This window comes from Gigantopelta aegis, chromosome 14 (assembly GCF_016097555.1).
Source record: "Gigantopelta aegis isolate Gae_Host chromosome 14, Gae_host_genome, whole genome shotgun sequence".
Lineage (NCBI taxonomy): Eukaryota > Metazoa > Mollusca > Gastropoda > Neomphalida > Peltospiridae > Gigantopelta > Gigantopelta aegis.
Genome location: NC_054712.1, coordinates 38,940,156 through 38,961,376, shown reverse-complemented (window position 1 = coordinate 38,961,376; position 21,221 = coordinate 38,940,156). Strand labels below are relative to the sequence as shown.

The window sequence follows — 21,221 nt, the reverse complement described above, 5'->3', positions numbered from 1 at the left end:
GCACTCACTCAGGGTTTGGAGTCGGTATCTGGATTAAAAATCCCATGCCTCGACTGGGATCCGAACCCAGTACCTACCAGCCTGTAGACCGATGGCCTAACCACGACGCCACCGAGGCCGGTTTGTAAGCAATTAAAGTATGTTACCAGTTGAAACGTTGACAAAACACACCGTGTCTGTGCTGGCGTGAACTACATATCTGGCAACAGACAACATAGAACATGTGCTATAGTTTCACACTGCCAGACTGACAGCTGTAGCCTGTGAAAGCCACATTTTAGTTTATTTTCTTAATAAACAACAGGACAAATATTTATTAATCAAAGTAGGATTCTCATATTTATTTCCGGTGTTTATAGAAGAAAATATATGTAAAGATATAAACGCAGTTAATATATATATTGAAAACAGTTACTGTAGACGCAGACGTTAAAATACGACAGACCCAGACCGAGACTAAGCTTCGGTGTGTTTGGGGGCCTAAGGGAGACCACTCAAGTACATGTAGTTATTTCTGATTGGGATATTCTCCCTTGGCACATATCGATACTACCCCTCTTAAACTGCTTTGTTGCATTATTATTATTATTATTATAACTCAATTTTTCTTAATCACAATATTCTTTTCGTTTTTCATATATTATTACAGCTTTCGTCGTGCATGGTGGATGTCTATTTACATTTTTATTGTGGGGTCCAACCCCCGACCAGTTGATGGTGTTTTACGTCCTAGCAGCGATATGGGGGATGGGAGATGCTGTTATCGAAACACAGATTAACGGTAAGCTTTTGAATCCACTTATTGTTAAAGAGAGAGGGTTTTTGTTGTTGTTTAACGACACCTCTAGAACACATTGATTTATTAATCATCGGCTATTGGATGTCAAACATTTGGCAATTTCGACATCAAGTCTTAGTGTTTGTTTTGTTTAACTATACCACTAGAGCACATTGATTTATTAATAATCAGCTATTATATGTCAAACATTTGGCAATTTCGACATCAAGTCTTAAGAGGAAACCCGTTACATTTAGTAGCAATGGGTATTTTATATGCACTATTCCCACAGACAGATTAGCATATACCACGTCATTTGATATACCAGCCGTGGTGTACTGACTGGAACGAGTAACAGCCCAATAAGCTCATCGAAGGGGATCGATCGCAGACTGACCTCGCATCAAGCGAGAGCTTTACCACCGAGCTACTGTTAAAAACGCATGGCTCTCTTTGTTGTACACCCCCAAATCAAATCCCAAATAAAGCACAATAATAATATGCAGGCGCGGATCCAGGATTTTTAAATAGGGGGGGGGGGGCCGAGGGCGCGAAGCGCCCGATATTCCTAGGGGGGTCCGGGGGCATGCTTCCCCTCGAAAGTTTGAAATTTAAGTGGCCTGAAACGCGATTTCCTCGCATCTGAGTAACAAAAGAGCTGTATTAACGTATGTTTTTGGTATTGTCATACTGTTTTTGTTATCTTCAAAATTTCATAAACTCTGGTCTCTTCTTTTTTTTAAAAGTTAAAGTGGTCATATCAGAAACATGTTTAATATACAGTCAGTAACATTTTATGCAGAAACATATATTTGTTATTTAATTACAATCATTAAAAAGTCTCTGTTGGTCGATACCATCTTAAAAATTCCAGCAAACTCAGGAATGTCCCTTTAAGACGATTTTCATGAACAAAATATAATTTAAAGACTCTTGGGAAATAAGTGCATTTTTGTGTAATTCCATGCTATAGTTAAAAAAAAAATAATAACTTGACCCCAAAAATAGGGGGGGCGGGCCCCTTGGGCCCCCCACTAAATCCGCACCTGTTCTTATATATTGTTTACATATATTGTAGCTAAAACTGGTATACGTGGCGTTTTAATCAACATTTATCTTGCAATCACCATAGTAATGTATTGTCAAGATATGATGGCCAAAAATATAGCTTTTTGGGACGGAACTACTTTTACTTCTGCAAATGAATGTTGTATTGTTCAAAGTTACTCAGTCTTTTATTTCCAGTTGATTGTTTTGATTTTTTAAAAAACCATTTTGAGGATGTTTATTTTTAAAATAAGAAATAAATTGTTGTTATTAAGAACTATTTTGTTTTGGTGTACAGATATTATAGGCGACAAGGCTTTCAGTACGTGTGGACATACTACTCTGAAAAATGGCAAAGTTGTGTAATAAAATCGCTTCAGTTCATTATTTGTTTCCTTTCATGTGGATTGCAAGATAAATAGAATAACTGGTTACTGTCTTAAAATATCGATTTTATCCTGCTTAGGTCGAATGGTAGAGCCTCGCGGCCTTCGCCATTCTAACCTTTGCGGGATAAAGCTGATTAAGTAAAAAAAACTAATTGTTTCAAGCATAACAGGAAGTTTCATTACTCTAGTTCCACTCACAAATTGTCATTTGGTATTATTTGTGGAAATACATAGCTAATTATATTTGTTATATGTTTGCCCACAGCACTTTATGGATGTCTGTTTACGGAAAACACCGAAGCAGCTTTCGCCAACTATCGTCTTTGGGAGTCGTTTGGTTTTATGCTGACGTACGCCTACAATGACTTTCTCTGTGCAGACGTAAAACTCTACATCTGTGGTGGTTTTCTCGTCGTGGGAATGGCGTGTTACAGCGTCGTGGAGATCACGGAGAGACGACGGGTAGTCACTCGGAACTCTTCCGTCAATGCTGCTAATCAAACCTCGGACGCAGAACAGACGACAATATGTTAACATCTTGGCGATATGTTTACATCTGATTGCAGATGAATATCATTGCATCATAATTTGTGTAAAATATATAGAGGATATTTTATGTTTGCAAACTTCACGAGATGAGATATAAATCATATTTGACAAAAAACATGAAATTTTCTATTTATTATATAACTTTTGGCAATTTACCTCTATTTTTAAAATGGCAGCAGCAAAATAGTTCCGGGTTTCTTGCAGTGAATATAAAACTTTTACAATGACGATAACACATTTTAGAGTGAAATAGTGAAATTTTCACTCTAAAATGTGTTATCATCACTGAGTGACTGATAACACTTTTATTTCACTGATATTTTAAGATATTTCACTAAATGTTATATAATAAAATAATCTACGCTCCAAACTATATGAATATTTTACTTTACATAATAACACATTTAAAATTATGTCTACATGCATTTTTTTTTTATTATTATTTTTTTTTTTTTTTATTGTCCCCAGAAATGTTTGGCAGTGTCAGGGTTCAGGTGCCCTGAGCTCACTGACGTACACATATTTTAATTATATTTCATGTGTGTGTATATATATATATATATATATATATATATATATATATATATATATATACTGTATATACAGACTATTTACATGTACACAATGTTCATGTTTAAAACATATACTGCATTAAAAAAAAACCTCTCTCATCCACTCACATACTCGCCCCCCCCCCCCCCCCCCCCCCCCCCACACACACACACAAATATCCATGTACATCAGTTTTCATACCTGTCGGTAATTAGTTTTAATTATTTCTGGGAGTAAGAAAGAAGAGAAACAAGAAAGGGAAAAAACGAAATATCAGAAGTGAAAGAAAAGAATAACGGGTTGCAAATTTTATCTTTTAATGTTTGTCTCTAAGCCAGTATGTTAAACTACAGCTGAAAAAGTTCATGTAAAATTGTCAATAAATAAATTACACCATTTCTTCCAATATGTTTCAAAATATTCGTATTCACAGTTTTTAAGCAGAATACACCTTTGAATTTCTAATTTGTTTTTAATTGTCCGTTGTAATGATTGTAAGTTCAATTTTTGTTTTTGCATTTTTATAGAATAAATATATTTTATATTAATAATCATCCAATTTACTACACTGCTGTTTTGTTCATTAGGCAAACCTAAGATAACTATATGTTTATCAAAAGTAATATGTTCACCCATAGTATTTGTTATCCAATTTGCAATAGATTTCCATAGTTTTTTTAACACAATGACAATCATAGAATAAGTGTTCCATTGTCTCTGGCAGCAGATTACAGAAAGTACATTTATTGGTATCTATATAGTGAATAGTATATAAAAAATGGTTAGTTGCGAGTATTCGATGCAATATTCTGTACTGAAACCACCGCAAAGTTGTATCTCTAGTACATTTAAAGGGTATGCTATAATATATTTTCCATTCCCTTAATGAATAGTTAAAACCTTTTTCCTGATATTTTAATTGTGATTTTGGTATTTGTGATGTTTTGCATAGCAGTTTATATTGTTCCTTGCAACCTTGTTTCTCTTTTAAAATCTGCTTTAACTTTTGTGGATAAACTGGTTTATAATTAGGGAAAAAATTCAGAGTTTGACAATTTAATTTTCCATATTTTTCAGTGAAACATTTTACTGCTTTAATTAAAGTCGCACACCCTAGTTCCATCCAGCGAAAATAAATTATAATTTGGTTAATCTACAAACCTGTAACACACTTAGATCACGTTTTTATCAAATGGGGTGAAATTCAGATGGAGTTGGTAATGAGATTAGTAAATTTATTATTTTGGGTATTATTAATGTTTTTAAAACAGTGAGTCTGCCTAATAGCGTCAGTTTTCGTGCACTCCAGATTTTCATTGTACTTTCCATTTCTAATACTTTTGGTTCAAAATTTTCTTTAACTATATCTTTTAGATTTAAAGAGAAGCGAATTCCCAATAAAGTAAACTTAGTTGAACCCCATTCTAATTTCCATCTAGTATGATGAAAGACTTCATTTGAGAATTTTTTTTCTGCCAATCCATAGTGTCTTTGATTTAGAATAATTTAGCTTCAAACCTGATATTTTTGCAAAGCAGTCTAGAGTAGTAAGTGTGCCGTACAGTGACTCGGGAGATCCATCCAAAATAAAAGTAGTATCATCTGCATACTGCGAAATAAGATATTCTTCTCCATCAATATAAATTCCCTTAATATTCTTGTTATTGCGTATTAAAATGGCAAGTATTTCTGCACATATTATAAAAATGTAGGGCGATAACGGATCGCCTTGTCTGCAGCCTCTGTATAACTTAAAACTTTCTGATAGATGTCCATTTTGGATTACAGCTGAAACTGAATTTTTATACAGTGTTTGTATCCCAGTTTTTATTGAACACTTAAAATAAAAAATGTCTAGAGCTTTTTGAATAAATTTCCAGGATAAGGAGTCAAACGCCTTTTCAAAATCGACTAATAATAGCTGACCTGGTATTTTATATGTTTCTGTGTATTGCATAATGTCATATATCAACCTTATATTTTCTCCTATGTATCGTCCCTGTATAAATCCTGTTTGGTCTTTTTCAATAATGTTGTCCAATACGGTTTTTATCCTATTTGCAATGCAACCAGATGCTATTTTATAAGTACAATTTAAAAGGGTGAGTGGCCTCCAATTTTTTTTTAATTGCTTAGGTTTGTTTGCTTTTGGTATGCAGGTTATGATGCCTAGTTTTTGTACATGTGACATTTCTTGAATACTGTAACTATAATTGATGGCTCTAACTACAAAGTGCCCCAAATCAAGCCAAAAGAATTTTAAAAATTCTGCTGGAAATCCATCAGAACCAGGACTTTTTTCATTCTTCATATTTTTAAGAAATAATAAAGCTTCAGCATACGTTAATTCCCCCTCCAACTCTGCTGCTTCGTTATCAGAGAGAATATTAAAATTACAGTTTTCAATTAATTTTGTTATATCTTCACATTTAGATTCCTTTTTTGAATACAGTTTTTCATAAAAACGTTTTGTTTCTTTCAATATTTCAGCTTGGTCTGTGATTAAATTTCCGTTTTCTAATTCTATTTTGGAAACTAATTTGCTATGAAAGTTTCTTGCTTCCATGTTACAAAAATATTTTGAAGGTTTCTCTCCTTCTTCTACCCATTTAGCTCTAGATCTAATAAAATGCCCTTTTAATTTCTCTTTTCTAATTTCTACCAATTTTTGTTTTTGTTCTTCTATTTGTTTAAAGTTTATGGCTGCATTTTCTTCTAACGCCTTAAAGTCTTCGCACAGTTTAGTTTTTAGTTTTTGTTTTTCCCTTTTTTTTGCAGAAGAATATGATATCGTTTTCCCTCTGATTTCCATTAATAGCGTTTCCAAGAAAAGTTGATCATTAATGGTAAATTGAAGTGTGTCATTTGGAATTGTGTTTATTTCATCTATATTATATACCGGGACAGCATATTGCGTTTTTATATTATTTATTATTTCTTTTACTATCTTAGCATACTCTTTGTCGTTTAATAAAGAAGTATTAAATTTCCACAAACCTGTACCTTTTTTAATAGTATTTAGTTTTAATTTTAAAATCACTCCTGCATTGTCAGATCTATAGCTATTATCAATAGTTACTTGTTCTACACGTGTCATCAAATTGTTAGAGATCAAATAAAAATATAATCTCGCCTGCTTAATAGGATTTTTCTTTCTCCATGTATACATTCTTAATGTTGGGTACAATTCCCTAAATGGATCAACCAAATCATACACTTGTAAATTATCTAACAATGTTTTCTTTGAGTTAAGATGATTTACATGTAGATAATTACTAGTATCCAAATCCTGATTTAACACTAAGTTAAAGTTGCCACAAGTTATGTACTGTTCATTTTCAAAGTCTTCAATATTTTTCAGAACATTTTCAAAAAAGGTAGGGTTATCTTCATTTGGTCCGTAAATATTTAATAGCGTTATTGTTGTATTTTCTATAGCTATATCCATTGCTATGTAATTTCCAGAATTATCCGTTTTGGTTTTATTAATTTTACACTCAAAATTATTATTTAACATGATAGCTACACCTCTGGAGTTACTAGAGTAGGAATTAAAAATGCACGTGTAACCCCACTGTGCTTTTATGTATGGTTCCAATCCGTTAATGAAATGTGTATCTTGCAGGCAATATATATTATATTTTTTTTGTTTCAGATAATTTAATATAATACATCTTTTCTTTTTGCTGGATCTCCCAGTCCCTGACAGTTTAGTGTCATAATTTGTACCGAAGTCATTTCAAAATGTGTAATACATACTTAATAATATACATGTATGTACAAAATACAGGCACCGTATACACTGACTGTTGTCCACTACTTTGCTTTACTCGAATGTAAATAGAATCAGTTTGTAAGTAACAATTCACCGGCTCAAAAACAAATACTAGTATTGAAATACGACTTGGCAAAGAATAGAAGAGTGATGCGACAAAGCTTATAAAGACAAATATGACGGTGGAAGATAGCAAGAAATGTATGCAGAGAATAACAGTGTAAAGGATATGAATACTCGTATGCAGAAAGCTGTGACAACCAGGAGCCTATCACACACAGAGTCATATTATTAAAAGTAAATACGTTGTGTGTATACAGATATAGTACTATTAACTGTGTTGTAATCCAAATAATTTCAAAAGTATATTCATGTAAACAGTTTTTGAAATTTCGTCAAATATCTACAAATTTGATAGTCTTCTAAAAAAAAAAAATAATAATAATAATAATAATAAAACAAACAAACAAACAAACAAACATGCACCATACATGTACATGAGTGCAATACAAAAAGATACATAATGGAGTTTGCTAAAAAGTAAAATTACAAGAAACCAAACAGGCAGAAAGGCGCACGGCGTACGCAGGTCTGAAAAACATGAAGCCTAACACGCCGCAGTGTGCAGTTAATAGACAAGCCGTTACGTTTGATGCACTGGCGGCTGAACTTCGTTCACGCTTGTGCTAAAAGTTATAAAACGAGTTTTACAGCTTAAGCTTTAACAGTGTTTGGCGTGGACCTTACTACCTATTTCCATTTCACACAGTTATGCATCTAATCTCTGACAATGTTTTTATGATAAACACTTGTATTGGTTCAATCCGTATCTCATAACTTAAAAATCCAACGTTCATACTGCATGAAACTCAGTTTTGCATTGATAATAGCAATAGCAGTACATAGTAGGAGTAGCAGCAAGAACAGCAGTAGTAGTAGTAGCCAGTAGCAGTAGCAATAGTAGTAGTAGTAACCAATAATACTATTAACTATACTACTAATAATTTTAGTCGAAAATTAAACGGGGTAAATAATAGTACAAATGATATTAGTATTAATAATGATGATGATGATGATGATAATGATGACGACGACAACAACAATAATAGGAAATGAGGGGTAAATAATAGCCGTAAAATACTGATAGTTATGATGCTGGGAAATAATAGTGATAGTAGTAAAACCAGAAAGGGAAGACCCGCTTGCACTGACAAACAGTACAAAAAATATTATAATAAAATAAAATAGTAGGGCGGCACGATAAACAATTTTGCAGCTGATAGTTTGTATTTTTTTGGATCATATCAACAAAACTAAAAACTAACTAAATAAATAGAATAAAATAAAATAAAATAAAATAAAATAAAATAAATAATAAAATAAATAAATAAAAATTAAGACAATAGTATACACGTTTCCTTTAGCAATGTTTGGGTGTGACAAATAACGATCACCGGGAATATTGTCCTACAGCTCTAAACAACAGTATATACACGTTTTGTATTTACACTTTTATAAGAATAAATTTAGTTCAGGTAGTTGCAGCGTCCAGAGAAATTATTATAGACTTCGGGCGAGTCTCGTGTGGATCAAACCGGTCTCCGTGCGCAGGTGTGGAATGTCGGTTGGATAAAGCACTGAGGTCGGTGTGGTGGGTAACTTTTATGATCCTGTTGTCTTTAAGTTTGGCCATGATTCGACCGCCGGATGACCAAGCCGTTTCAACGTCTCCTTGGCTTTAGTCAAAAGCTGATGGTTTACTGTTGTTAAGTCCTCTGCAATTGAAATTCCGGAACCTTTTAGTTTTTTCCTGTTCTGTATGACATCTAGCTTGTGCTTTCTAGAGTGGAATTTTACAATTATTCCTCCGTCACGTTCGGCAGAAAACTTTCCAACACGATGTGCAATGCCAATGCTGTTTTTCATATCTATTCCCAATTTCTCTTGTACTAATTTGACAACTTTTTGTTCGGTTACCACATGGGATTAATTTTTCTCAGTATCTTTAATACCGAAAATCCTGACGCTAGATTTCCTCGTCCACTGCTCAAGATCGTTCAGTTTGTCATTCGTTAGTGTGATATTAAAAAGTGTTTGTCTTAATCTGTCGTCTGTTTTTTCTTGTTGTTTGCAGGATTTAATTTCAGCTTTAAGAGTTTTGTTTTCGTTTTCAAGGTCAAAGATACGTCCTTCAAGTTCATTAATTTTAGCTGTCAATGACTGAGTAATGTCTGCTTTTAACGACTATATTTGAGAATGAAAAAAATCTTTTGACACAAGTAACTCCAACATGCTATCAACTTTTTTGTGCAAACTTTGAATTTGGTTATCGGACGTAAACAGTTTCATAGACTTTGCTCTTTTGATTTTTGTCTAACAGTCTCACCTGCATCTGAAATTAAATGACCCAAAATCTTTTTATAAATTATTAAAACCAATAACTGTGAATAATAATTTCCCATCACTAAACGAACTTAGCAACTTTTTTGAAAAAACAAATGAAGGAGATCCTATGGATAATGATATAAATCAATATACAGATTTTGAAACTGTCGAATTAGATAATGACGCTCTAGATAAACCGATTGAAGAAAGAGAAGTTACAAATGCAATAAAACAACTTAAAAATGGAAAAGCTTCCGTAATTGATAATATTACAAATGAGTACATTAAATCTACTGCGGACAAAATGTTGCCAATATACACAAAACTATTCAATGTTATGCTAGATAACAGTATTTTCCCAAATGAATGGCTGATAGGAATGATTAAGCCAATCTTTAAAAATAAAGGAAGCCGTTCTATGCCAGAAAATTATAGACCAATAACCTTATTATGCTGTAGCTCAAAACTATTTACAACGATCCTAAATAAACGACTAAATGACTACCTTGAAGAAAATAATATCTTAACTGAAGCCCAGACTGCCTTTCGAAAAGGCTACTCCACAACCGACCATCTGTTTAATATATATTCTCTAATCGAAATTTTAAAAAGAAGAAAAAAGAAATTATTCTGTGCGTTTATTGATTTCCAAAAGGCATTTGATACGATATCAGGAAGCTTCCTTTGGCAAAAATTATTAAACTATAACATAAATAGCAAATTCCTTAGAATTATCCAAAAAATGTATCAAGGTATAAAATCCTGTATCAGTTTAAATAACGAATGCTCAAAATTATTTTCTTGCAATACCGGAGTCCTCCAAGGTGAAAATTTGTCACCTGTCCTATTTTCACTTTATTTAAATGACTTAGAAAACCACCTACTAAATTCTAACTGCTCGGGGGTAGCCACCGCTATAGATGACCACGATTGCTTTCTAGACATCGGTATCCACTTACTTTGTCTCCTATGTGCCGACGATACTGCACTACTAGCAACCAATGCTCACGATTTGCAAAAAAATCTAAATGTCTTTTTGGAATACTGCAAAAAATGGAAACTTAAAGTAAACAGTGAAAAAACAAAAATAATCATATTTAATGGAAATGCAAATGACTATAAGAAAAAGTTTACTCTCGGAGATAAGTCTCTTCAAAATGTTAAAGAATACAAATATTTAGGTTTAACGTTCACTAAACAAAACAAATTTAAAATAACAAAACAATGTTTAATTCAGCGTGCAACTAAAGCAATATATTTTGTTTTATCTAAAGCCAAGGGTAATAATTTGCCAATTGATTGCAAGCTTAAATTATTTGATTCAATGGTCCTCCCAATACTTTTGTATGGCTGTGAAATCTGGGGATACGAAAATGTGGACATAATAGAAAATATTCATATACATTTTCTCAGACGGTTATTGCCAGTAAAAAAGGGTACGTCTATTTGTATGTTATATGGGGAACTTGGTAGAACGCCACTAAAACTAGTTACAGATCAAAGAATTATAGGATTCTGGGCACGTATAGTTAAAGGTAAATCTACAAAAATCACTAATTTAATTCTTAATTATATGATAAAAGAATCTGTTGCAAACGGGCACAGCTATAACTGGCTAGAAAATTTAATACACCTGTTAAATAACCTAGGCATGACCGATATTTATATGTCTAAAAATTTCCCATCCGTAAAAATACTAACCGAGCATGTTAAACGAAGGCAACTAGACCAGTACCTACAAACATGGCATAACAACATCGAGTCTACATCCAAAAGGCAAAACATATTCTATTTTTAAACAAACTTTAAATTTGGAAAAATACTTTATTAAATTACCCGAAAAATTGTGGACCAACCTTCTGAAATTCAGAACATGTAATCATTATTTACCCATAGAAACAGGACGCTGGAATAGCATCCCAGTCGAAAATAGATTATGTACATTGTGCGAAGAAAATGATATTGGAGATGAATATCACTACTTATTTAAATGTAATTATTTTACGAATACACGCAAAAGGTTTATAAAGCCATTTTATTATAAAAAACCTAACACTCTTAAATTCAAAGAACTGTTTAATTGTAATAAAATAAGCACTCTCCGTAAATTGTCAAAACTAATCTCTGAAATTACAAGTAAATTTAGTAAACCATAGATAAACATCTCCGATATCATTTTATACTTTTAAAAGTACTGACGTATAAAGATTTATCTGCTTTATTTAAATGTTCTGTCACCACGTGTCTTCTTTTTAAAATGTGTATATAGATATTTTGAATTATGTCTGTATATATTCTATGAAGAACTCCCGTTGTCATCTTGTCACTGTAAATAACTATTGTAAAATATGTCCTCATATGCTGTCGTTTGACGGCCTGAGTGAATCGAAATAAAGTTTGAAAGTTTGAATGCATCTGTGGCGTCCATGTTTTCGCAGTTCGCACCCTCGTTATCCATAGTTGACAGGGTAATGTTAAAAATTTCGCTTTGACTGTTGTCCGAGTCTGAGGTTTTCTTTCGTTTCGCCGCTTGTTCTGTTTTCTTCCCATGACCAGTATTAAGCTAAGGGTTGAGTAATGTTAATGGATAAGCTCGCTGGTCAATGTCACATAATGGCCATTGTCCGACAATCACATGGTATATGTATTTTATTTTGATTAATTTCCTCGACCAATATACTTATTTTGGCTTAATAGTATTATACATACAAAGTCTCTGATACTTACAGACAGTTATGCTAGTAGAAATAGTATCTGAACCGTGTTTTTGTTGTCTGTAAACTTCAAAAACTCTCAGAGCGACGAATTGGCGTGTGCTTGTCTGGCGGCCATTTTGACAATATTTTGACATATTTATTATGCACAACCAGGATCCTGCTTGTGCAGGTGCAGTGTGTAGACTTGTTTATGATCATACATGTATTAACCAATAATTAGTTCAGAGAAAGCAGCACCAGAAGCTGTGATACAAGTGATCAGATGCTGTTGTGATGTCAGCAAATATCCAGGTTGATGCAGGCCTGTAATTTAGTGTAAGCGCATGTCAAGATGGTAAGACGTCTTTAGATGAGCTCCAGCTGAATTTTGTAATTTAACTATGCTTGTCTGACTTTGATCATTACTTCGCATATAGACAACCGAGGTTTGTGTTTAGTATTGTTTATTCCAAAAACTGTGAATTATGAGCCAAAATCAGAATCATGGTGGATGTATGCATCGTGCAACGTTTGACAACGGACATCCATATACACCCAATATGGCGACCGAGATGCAGCATAGGGGAGCAGAATTCAGATACATGATGAACACTCCACAGCCAGGCCAAGCTCAACAACAGTCAATGAGTACTGATAGTCATAGCGTTATGTCTCCGCCCGCATGGGCCAAATGTTTGATGGAAAGGCTCGTCAATATTGAACAACAAACTGCCAAGCTCAAGTTGTCCAATATTGAAAACAATGTCAGTCGACTTACAAATGAACTGAAAGCAACATGTGAAAGAGTCGATGTGTTAGAAAATAGTTGTCAGTTTCTTAGTGATGCTTTCGATACATCAAAAAAGGAACGCGAGAGCATTAGGCAAGCGGTGAAATCTTCTGAACAAAAGACCGCCCGAGAAATTAACGACATAAATGCAAGGCTGGAGATTCTGCGCGTAAATTCAGATATATTAAGCAGTGAAAAAGTTGAATTACAAGAGACAGTGTATGATCTACAAACACTGTCCATGAGGAACAATTTATTGTTTGCTGGACTCCAAGAAAATTATAAAGAAAATATTGAGGACATTTTGTACAACTTCTTAGAAAAGGAACTGAATTTTGACACTTCACAACTTTATTTCGATAGAGTACACAGATTTGAAAAATTTAAAAAGGACCGTGACGGTAAAACACTCAACTCCAAACCGAGACAAATTGTAATCCGATTTGAGCGCTACTACGACAAGGAAACTATCCGCCGGAAGTCGTACATGTTAAAAGGAAGACCCTATGGAATAATGAAGCAGTATCCCCATCAGATCGTCGAGAGGTCTAGGTAAATGTACCCACTGTTTAGGGAGGCCAAACAAAACAACCAACACGTTTCGTTTATTGCTGACACGTTGTTTATAGACGGCAAGCGAATATATCCAAAGGAGAAGCCGACTGAACCAGTGAACCCTACGGGACAAACTCGCAACAGAAGCGGTACATCATCTCCCGAAGCACCAAGCAAGCGAACATGTCACGAACGCCAAGCGCCAACTTCTATAAGAAAATTCTGAACAGATTTAAATATAGAGATATTTTCTTGGACACTTAAATTTGAATCTCCAAATAGCAAAGTATGACACTTGAGATTATAATATTTCAGTAAATGGTTATTGCGAGCTGCAACATATATTGGCCAAAAACATAGAAAATGTTCTGCATCTTCAACTGGATGGCCACAAATACAAGAAGGGGTATCTGTCACATGTCATACAAATTTGTGACCATTAAAATCACTGGTACCCAAACGGAGTCGGCTATGTAGAATCTGTTGCCATCTATCACCTTCATAAAAATAAGATGGAACAGCAGGGTCGTGTTTGTTCATTTGTATTTTAAACATTTTTAATGAAGAATAATTTCTAATATCAGGCAACAGATCATTCCATAATTTTACTGCTGAAGAAAAGAAGGAGTTCGAAAACAATTTTGTTCTACAAAAATATGTTTGTAGATTCTCCGCATTACGCATGTAGTATTCATTACGTTCTGCACCAGAGCGAGGTAGTTGTAAGGTTAAAAAAGTTGGTAACATGTTATTTGAAAGTTTATATATCATACAGAGTTTATGTCGCTTCCTCCTTTCTAGTAAAGGTATGAAACCGGTTTCTCTATATAACAATTGGTGAGATGTTCCTCTTACAGCACCACAAATTGTACGAAGAGCATCTAATTGGAGACTTCCAAGGGTGTTTGCCTGATATATAGTACAGTTGTCCCAAATTATATCTGCATAGTCAAATATGGAAAGAATAAACGATCTATATATTGTTTCTAATGCCTTTCTAAATAATCTGAATTTGAATGAACGAAGACAATTGATCATTTTACTGGCCTTATCCACAATATCTTTTATATGACAGTCCCATTCTCCAGATTTTGGAAACGTTAAACCCAAATGTTTATGAACCTCAACCTCACATATCTGAACATTGTCTAAGAATAACCTAGAATTTCAATGTTTACATTTTTATGACTAAAAGTCATTGTTTCAGTTTTATTAGGACTAAATTTTACTAACCAGTTTTTTGCCCATCTATTAAGACACTCTAAGTCTGTGTTTAAAATTTTATAACATGCATTAGGATTTTCAACAGTTATATATAGCGAAGTATCATCAGCAAACAGTCGTATATTTGAAGTGATATCACTTACAATATCATTTATATATATTAAAAACAGAATAGGACCAAGGACAATATTAAATTAGTGTTTTAAATGTTTGTGGGTTGAAATCCAAATTACTTATACCCGAGATTCAAGCGTTTTTGAATAAATATGATAGTTTGTGTTTTTGTGAAACAAAAACAAGTGATATTGATTTTATAGACATACCAGGTTATAAATATGTAATGAATAATAGATACAGTTACTCATTAAGAAATTTAGGTGGGATTGGTGTAGCCGTGAAAATAAAATATGTTAATTGTGTTGACTTTGATATATGTAGCATATCTGATTACATTTTATGGTTTCGAGTACATATGGGTAACAACAATTCTAGTTTATTAGTAGGAACTGTTTATATTCCACCAGAAGGATCACCATATAATACTGTAGACACATTTCAAACAGTACATTGTGAAATAACTGATAAACTGCTGTTAAACAAATCTGTACTCCTTGTTGGCGATTTTAATGCCAGAACCAATTTATTACTTGATTATGTCCCCACTGACAGAAATTTAACCTGCTTTGCTGAAATTAATAACTTGTTTTCAAAATGTTTAGATGATGATGACAATTTATTGCACTGCTTAAATATACCACTTGAAAAATACAACAAAGATTTTAAAAAAAGCCGAATAACAATGGTTATAAATTAATTGAAATTTGACTTTCCAGTATATAGTAATAATTATAGTTTGAAAACAGAGCCATGTAGATGGAAGAAATCATTACAGAATAATTTTGTTGAAATTATTAACCAAAACGAGGTCAACATTATCATGCACGATATGGTGAATAGTACTCACAGTCCAAATGTCAATATTGACAATGCAGTCAATAGTATTACCAAGCTTTTCAATCAGTCGGCTAGGACGGTGTTTGGTGTCAGAACAACAGGAAACAATGTACAATATTGTAAACGGATTAGTAGTGTTCACAAACCTTGGTTTAAAAAGGAATGTATTAATGCTAGAAAAACGTTCCACAGAGCCAAACATATTTATCGGTTACACAATAGCGAAGACAATAAACAAGCTGTTATCACTGCTAGCAAAAAGTACAAGAGGACGATCAGAAAGCATAGTAATGCTTATAATAAAAAAAGTAGAAAATAATCTTTCAAATGTAATCAAAAGTGACCCTAAGCATACTTTTAAAATAATAAAAGGTTCAAAAAAGTATTATCTAGCCCCTCCCTAGAAAATGTTTTCATTTATTTTAAGAATACCAGTTGTTATAAAGATGAGGCAGATGTTGATGTTGTTAACGTGGACGAGATAGCTTCAGCAGTTGACTCGAATGACTTTTTTAAACAAGCCAATAACAGATGAAGAAATAAAGAAAGCAGTAAAGCAATTCAAAAATAATAAAGCACCAGGACATAATAATGTTTTAAACGAATATATAAAAACTACGCTAAACAAACTTTTACCAGTTTTTACTGTTTTGTTTAACCTAGTCCTGGATAGTGGTAAATACCCAAGTGAATGCTAAATGGCACTATAACTACAATATATAAAAACAACGGAGATGTACATGATGTTCAAAACTATAGACCTATAACATTAGTATCCTGTTTTAGTAAACTATTTACAAATGTACTTACAACAGACTAACTGCTTATGTGGATAAATACAATATTTTATCAAAAGTTCAAGCTGGCTTTAGAAAAGGTTACTCTACAAATGATCATATGTTCCTACTTTATGCTTTAGTTGAATTATTGAGAAGGAAAAAAGGAAAGTTGTATTGTGCATTCATTGATCTTGAGAAGGCCTTCAATACTGTGTGGAGAATTGGTCTTTGGTGTAAGTTATTGAAATGCAACATAGATGGGAAAATGTTCAGAATAAGTCATAACATGTATAGTGATATTAAGTCATGCGTTAGGAAAGATGGTAAATTTTCAGATTTTTTTCCGTGTAATATAGGAGTGAGGCAAGGAGAAAATTTATCACCTCTTTTATTTTCATTGTATTTGAATGATCTAGAAGAATTTTTACAACATCAACAATGTACAGGTATAACTATCAATGCATTTGATTTTGATATATATTTGAATATTGGATTAACTATATGTGTTATGTTGTATGCAGATGATACTGTATTATTAGCTAGAAATGAGAATGAACTTCAAAAAGTATTAAATGCTTATGATACTTATTGTAAAACATGGCACCTGTCGATAAACACATTAAAGAGCAAGACTGTGATATTTGGTGGAACAAAGAAAGATTATAAGAAAATATTTTATTTGGGTAATCAAATAATAGAAAACATGAATGAATACAAATATTTAGGTATCTGGTTTGAAAAAAGTAACAAATTTAATTTATGCAAGAAACATTTAACACAACAGGCAAAAAAAGCCATGTTTTACATTTTAAAAAAAAAGTCAAATGAACTTTGTTTGTCGATAGAATATAGACTTCAGCTGTTTGATGCAATAGCTGTTCCTATATTACTCTATGGCTGTGAAATTTGGGGATTTGAAAATATAAATATTATAGAAAAAGATTCATATTCAATTCTTACGATATTTAGCGCCTGTCAGGAAAAGTACTCCAGTATATATGTTATATGGTGAATATGGAAGAACACCTCTATCTCTGAAAATACATCTAAGAATAATTTGCTTTTGGTCACGACTGTTAACGGCTAAAAGCCTAAAACCATCTGTAAAGGCTTACCAAATAATGTATCACAATTTTATTCAATTCGGTACGCATTATAAATGGATAATTAACATCCGAGATCTATTTTACCAGCTTGGATTGAATAACGTTTGGGACCAGCAGTCATTTATATCAGTGGAGTGGTTAAAAAGAGTTGTGAAGAGAAGACTGTCTGATCAGTATCTACACAAATGGAGAAATGACATCTTTACGACCAGCAAAGGAACTACTTATAGAATATTTAAAGAAAAATTGGAACTAGAATCATATTTTAACATTCTGGATAAAACAATGTACACAACATTTTTTCGATTTAGAATTTCAAATCACTTTTTACCAGTTGAAAAGGGGAGGTGGACAAATATTTTATATGAAAATAGAAACTGTACGCTATGTAATAGCAATATTGTTGGAGATGAATTTCATTATCTATTTATATGCAAAAACTTTAGACAAGAAAGATTAAAATATCTTAACAAATACTATGTAAATAGACCAAATATATACAAATTCCAGCAACTCTTCAGCTCAAAACGTATTAGTGTTCTTAAAACATTGTGTAAGTTTATATCAATTATTAACAAACAATTGTGTGCTTCTTGACTTACGTGTAATTTTAACTGTTTTTAATATTTAGCTGCTCGTCTGTTTGTATCGTGGTATATATGTTTCTGAAATCATCTTGACGATTTGTATGTTTATTATTATTTATGTTCCTTTGATGCCACCAAATGGGGGCCATGAGAGTAAATAAAGTTCTGTTCTGTTCTGTCCCCCCCCCCCCCCCCCCCCCCCATTATGTCATCTTGTGTTTTGTTGTTGTTGGTTTTGGTGTAGTTTTGTGCGGGGTTTGTGCGGGGTTTTTTGTGGGGTTTTTTTAAATCTTTTTTGTCGGTTGTTTTTTGTGGGTGGGTTTTTTGGGGGTTTTGGGGGGGGGGGGGAGTTACTATGTTACAAATTCGGGGTTTTCACCTCATTTCTCCATCCCACCTGTCGACACGTGCCAAATCCACTCCACTGTCCGTTTGATTCACACTTAGCTGAACTGCTGTTTCCAAACAACTGGAACATGTCGTTACACTCCACAGACGCTTGGCTGTTAAAAATGGTGGACTCGTATGTCACAACGCCATGTTCAAGTGATGGAATCCCGTAATACACTAGGCCTACAATAATACACACTTGTTACATAATATCATCATGCCTTGTAATATAAACCTTTATATATATATATATATATATATATATATATATATATATATATATATATATATACTCGCGGAAAAAAAAGTTCCTGTGCACCAAATGATTGCATATAGAATATAATTTACTTGAAATCTGGTTATAAAAATTTCAGTAACTGAACGTATAATCACTCCCGTCGATATTCCAGCGGTGTCCTGTCAACGGAACGAAATATTCATACTTTATGATCACACGTTGCATTACTAGCATTCTTGGTCACGTGCTCCTGTTTGACGTCATTTTTCTTATCATTGGACTTTAAAATTATTGTATGGATTCTCATCACTCAGAAAAATATTTTTGTTGGTATCTGATCGTCGTCAGTGTGATGCCACGCCTCCCAGAAAATGGACTCCTTCGAACGATGGGTTTAGAGTAAAAGTCAGTATCTTATCTGTGATATTTGTATTTGTATTTTTGCACAGTTCTTTACACTGTTTTTATTTATATCTTGAATTTTTCTGTTGATGTTGATCATCACCTTGTTTTTTTTCCATTACCATAGTTTGACACCCAATAGCCGATGTATTTTTCGTGCTGGGGTGTCGTTAAACATTCATTCATTCCTTCGAACGATGGGTATGGTTGAGGTTAGAACGTCACAAACGCTATTGCTAGTAATTCTGGTATTCATTGGTGTTCATCAGAACACTATGCAATATCTGCGGAGATGTTCTCGACAGTTTAGGGGTACTAGGGATCTTCCATGTTTAGGGAGTCGACACGTGACACCACGTCAGCAAATCGTCAGTATTAAGCGGGTGCATATATGGAATTATTTGGAAATGATACGTTTAACATCCTAATGCATCTCTAAGTTACGGCCAATCAGTGGAAGAACTGAACGCAACCGATTAGGTGATAACAAAGTACGACCATGACCGTATATCAGTGCGTTGTTCTGTTACATCATCCCCGACGGCGCACAAAGCATTGTGTAGACAGTACTTCAGGTTCAGAAGGCAGGAGAGGATCACCGTACTTTTAACAGATAAATAGTACATCTATGTAAATCACAATATTTTTAAATTTTAAAAATATAAGTCCTACTGAAATGTTTTCCGTGAGTAGCAATAGGTGCACCCCACGTGTGATAGTTGTCAGAAATCGAGTTGGTAATAATTTGCTTAGCAGAGATGTAGCAGAGAAGATGGGCCTCATGAAACGTTTAGATGACATTCATGGAAACGTGTTTGGCAAAACAGGACTCTTAAAGACTGAACCAGTTCATATCACCATGAAACCAGGAGTACAACCGTATTGTGTAACAACAGCAAGACGTGTTCCATTTCCTGTCCAGAAGAAGGTTAAACGCAGGGATAATTCAGGAAATGAAGGAAGCCACTGATTGGTGTGCACCAATGGTTCCCGTTATCAAACCAAATGGCAGCGTGCGCATCTGTGTAGATTTCAAGCGATTCAACGAGGGTGTAAAGCGACCCCACTGCATGTTACCAAATTTGGATGACATTGCACAGATGGCAGGTGCTAAGTTTTTTCACAACACCTGACGTGTCTTCTGGATTCTTTCAGATGCCGTTAGCAGAGGACAGTTCACTGTTAACAACATTTATCACACCTTTTGGACGCTTCGCTTTCAAACGAGTTCCCATGGGAATCTCACTAGGTCCTGAGTGTTTCCAAACAAAAATGAAAGAGTTGCTAGAAGATTTGGAAGGTTGCAGTGCTATAATGGATGACACTATTATCTATGGTCGAACCGAAGAGGAACATGATAGACGTTTGAATGCAATTCTCAAAAGAATAGAAGAAAGAGGACTACGGATAAACAAAGAAAAGTGTCATTTTAAGAAAAAGGAGGTGAAATACTTTGGACATATCATCAGTGCAAGTGGAGTTCGCCCCGATCCGGATAAAGTGAAAGCTATCACAGAAATGCAACCACCCACTTCACTGACTGAACTTAGAACACTTTGTGGCATTTTCAACTACCTGAGTAGATTTGTACTAGGCATGGCCTCAATTTTGAAACCTATCACTGATTTGATGAAGAAAAATATTGCATGGACCTGGGGAAATGCTCAACAGGAAGCATTCGAATTAATCAAGAGAAAAATATCTTCTTCACAAGTGTTAGGGTTTTATCATCCAGACAGGGAGACTGTACTGAGTGCCGACAGTAGCAGTTATGGTTTAGGTGCAACACTCATGCAGAGGCAGGGAGACACGCTCATTCCGATCGCATATGCTTCCAGAACATTAACGGATGCAGAAAGAAGATATGCACAGATAGTGAAAGAATGTTTGGCATCGACTTGGGCATGTGAAAAATTTGCCAAATATCTGATTGGTTGAGACAGTTTTCAGCTACAAACTGATCATAAGCCACTGGTGTCTCTCATCAAGTGCAAGGATATCGACAAAGCACCCGTGCATTGTCAG

At 33.9% G+C, this 21,221-nt stretch overlaps 1 protein-coding gene across 1 annotated transcript; it reads left to right on the top strand.

Moving 5' to 3' along the window:
- The first annotated feature begins 651 nt into the window (after nucleotides 1-651).
- On the top strand, nucleotides 652-3,038 carry LOC121388121 (protein unc-93 homolog A-like). The gene is made up of 2 exons (XM_041519346.1): nucleotides 652-781; nucleotides 2,480-3,038. The coding sequence occupies exons 1-2, from the start codon at nucleotides 715-717 to the stop codon at nucleotides 2,746-2,748; spliced, it is 336 nt and encodes a 111-aa protein (XP_041375280.1). The 5' UTR covers nucleotides 652-714; the 3' UTR covers nucleotides 2,749-3,038.
- Nucleotides 3,039-21,221: the final 18,183 nt, after the last annotated feature.

Coding starts and splice junctions, on each gene's coding strand:
- LOC121388121 (XM_041519346.1), top strand. CDS start 715: ATGGTGTTTTACGTCCTAGCAGCGATATGGGGGATGGGAGATGCTGTT. Junction 782..2,479: donor TATCGAAACACAGATTAACG/GTAAGCTTTTGA, acceptor GTTTGCCCACAG/CACTTTATGGATGTCTGTTT.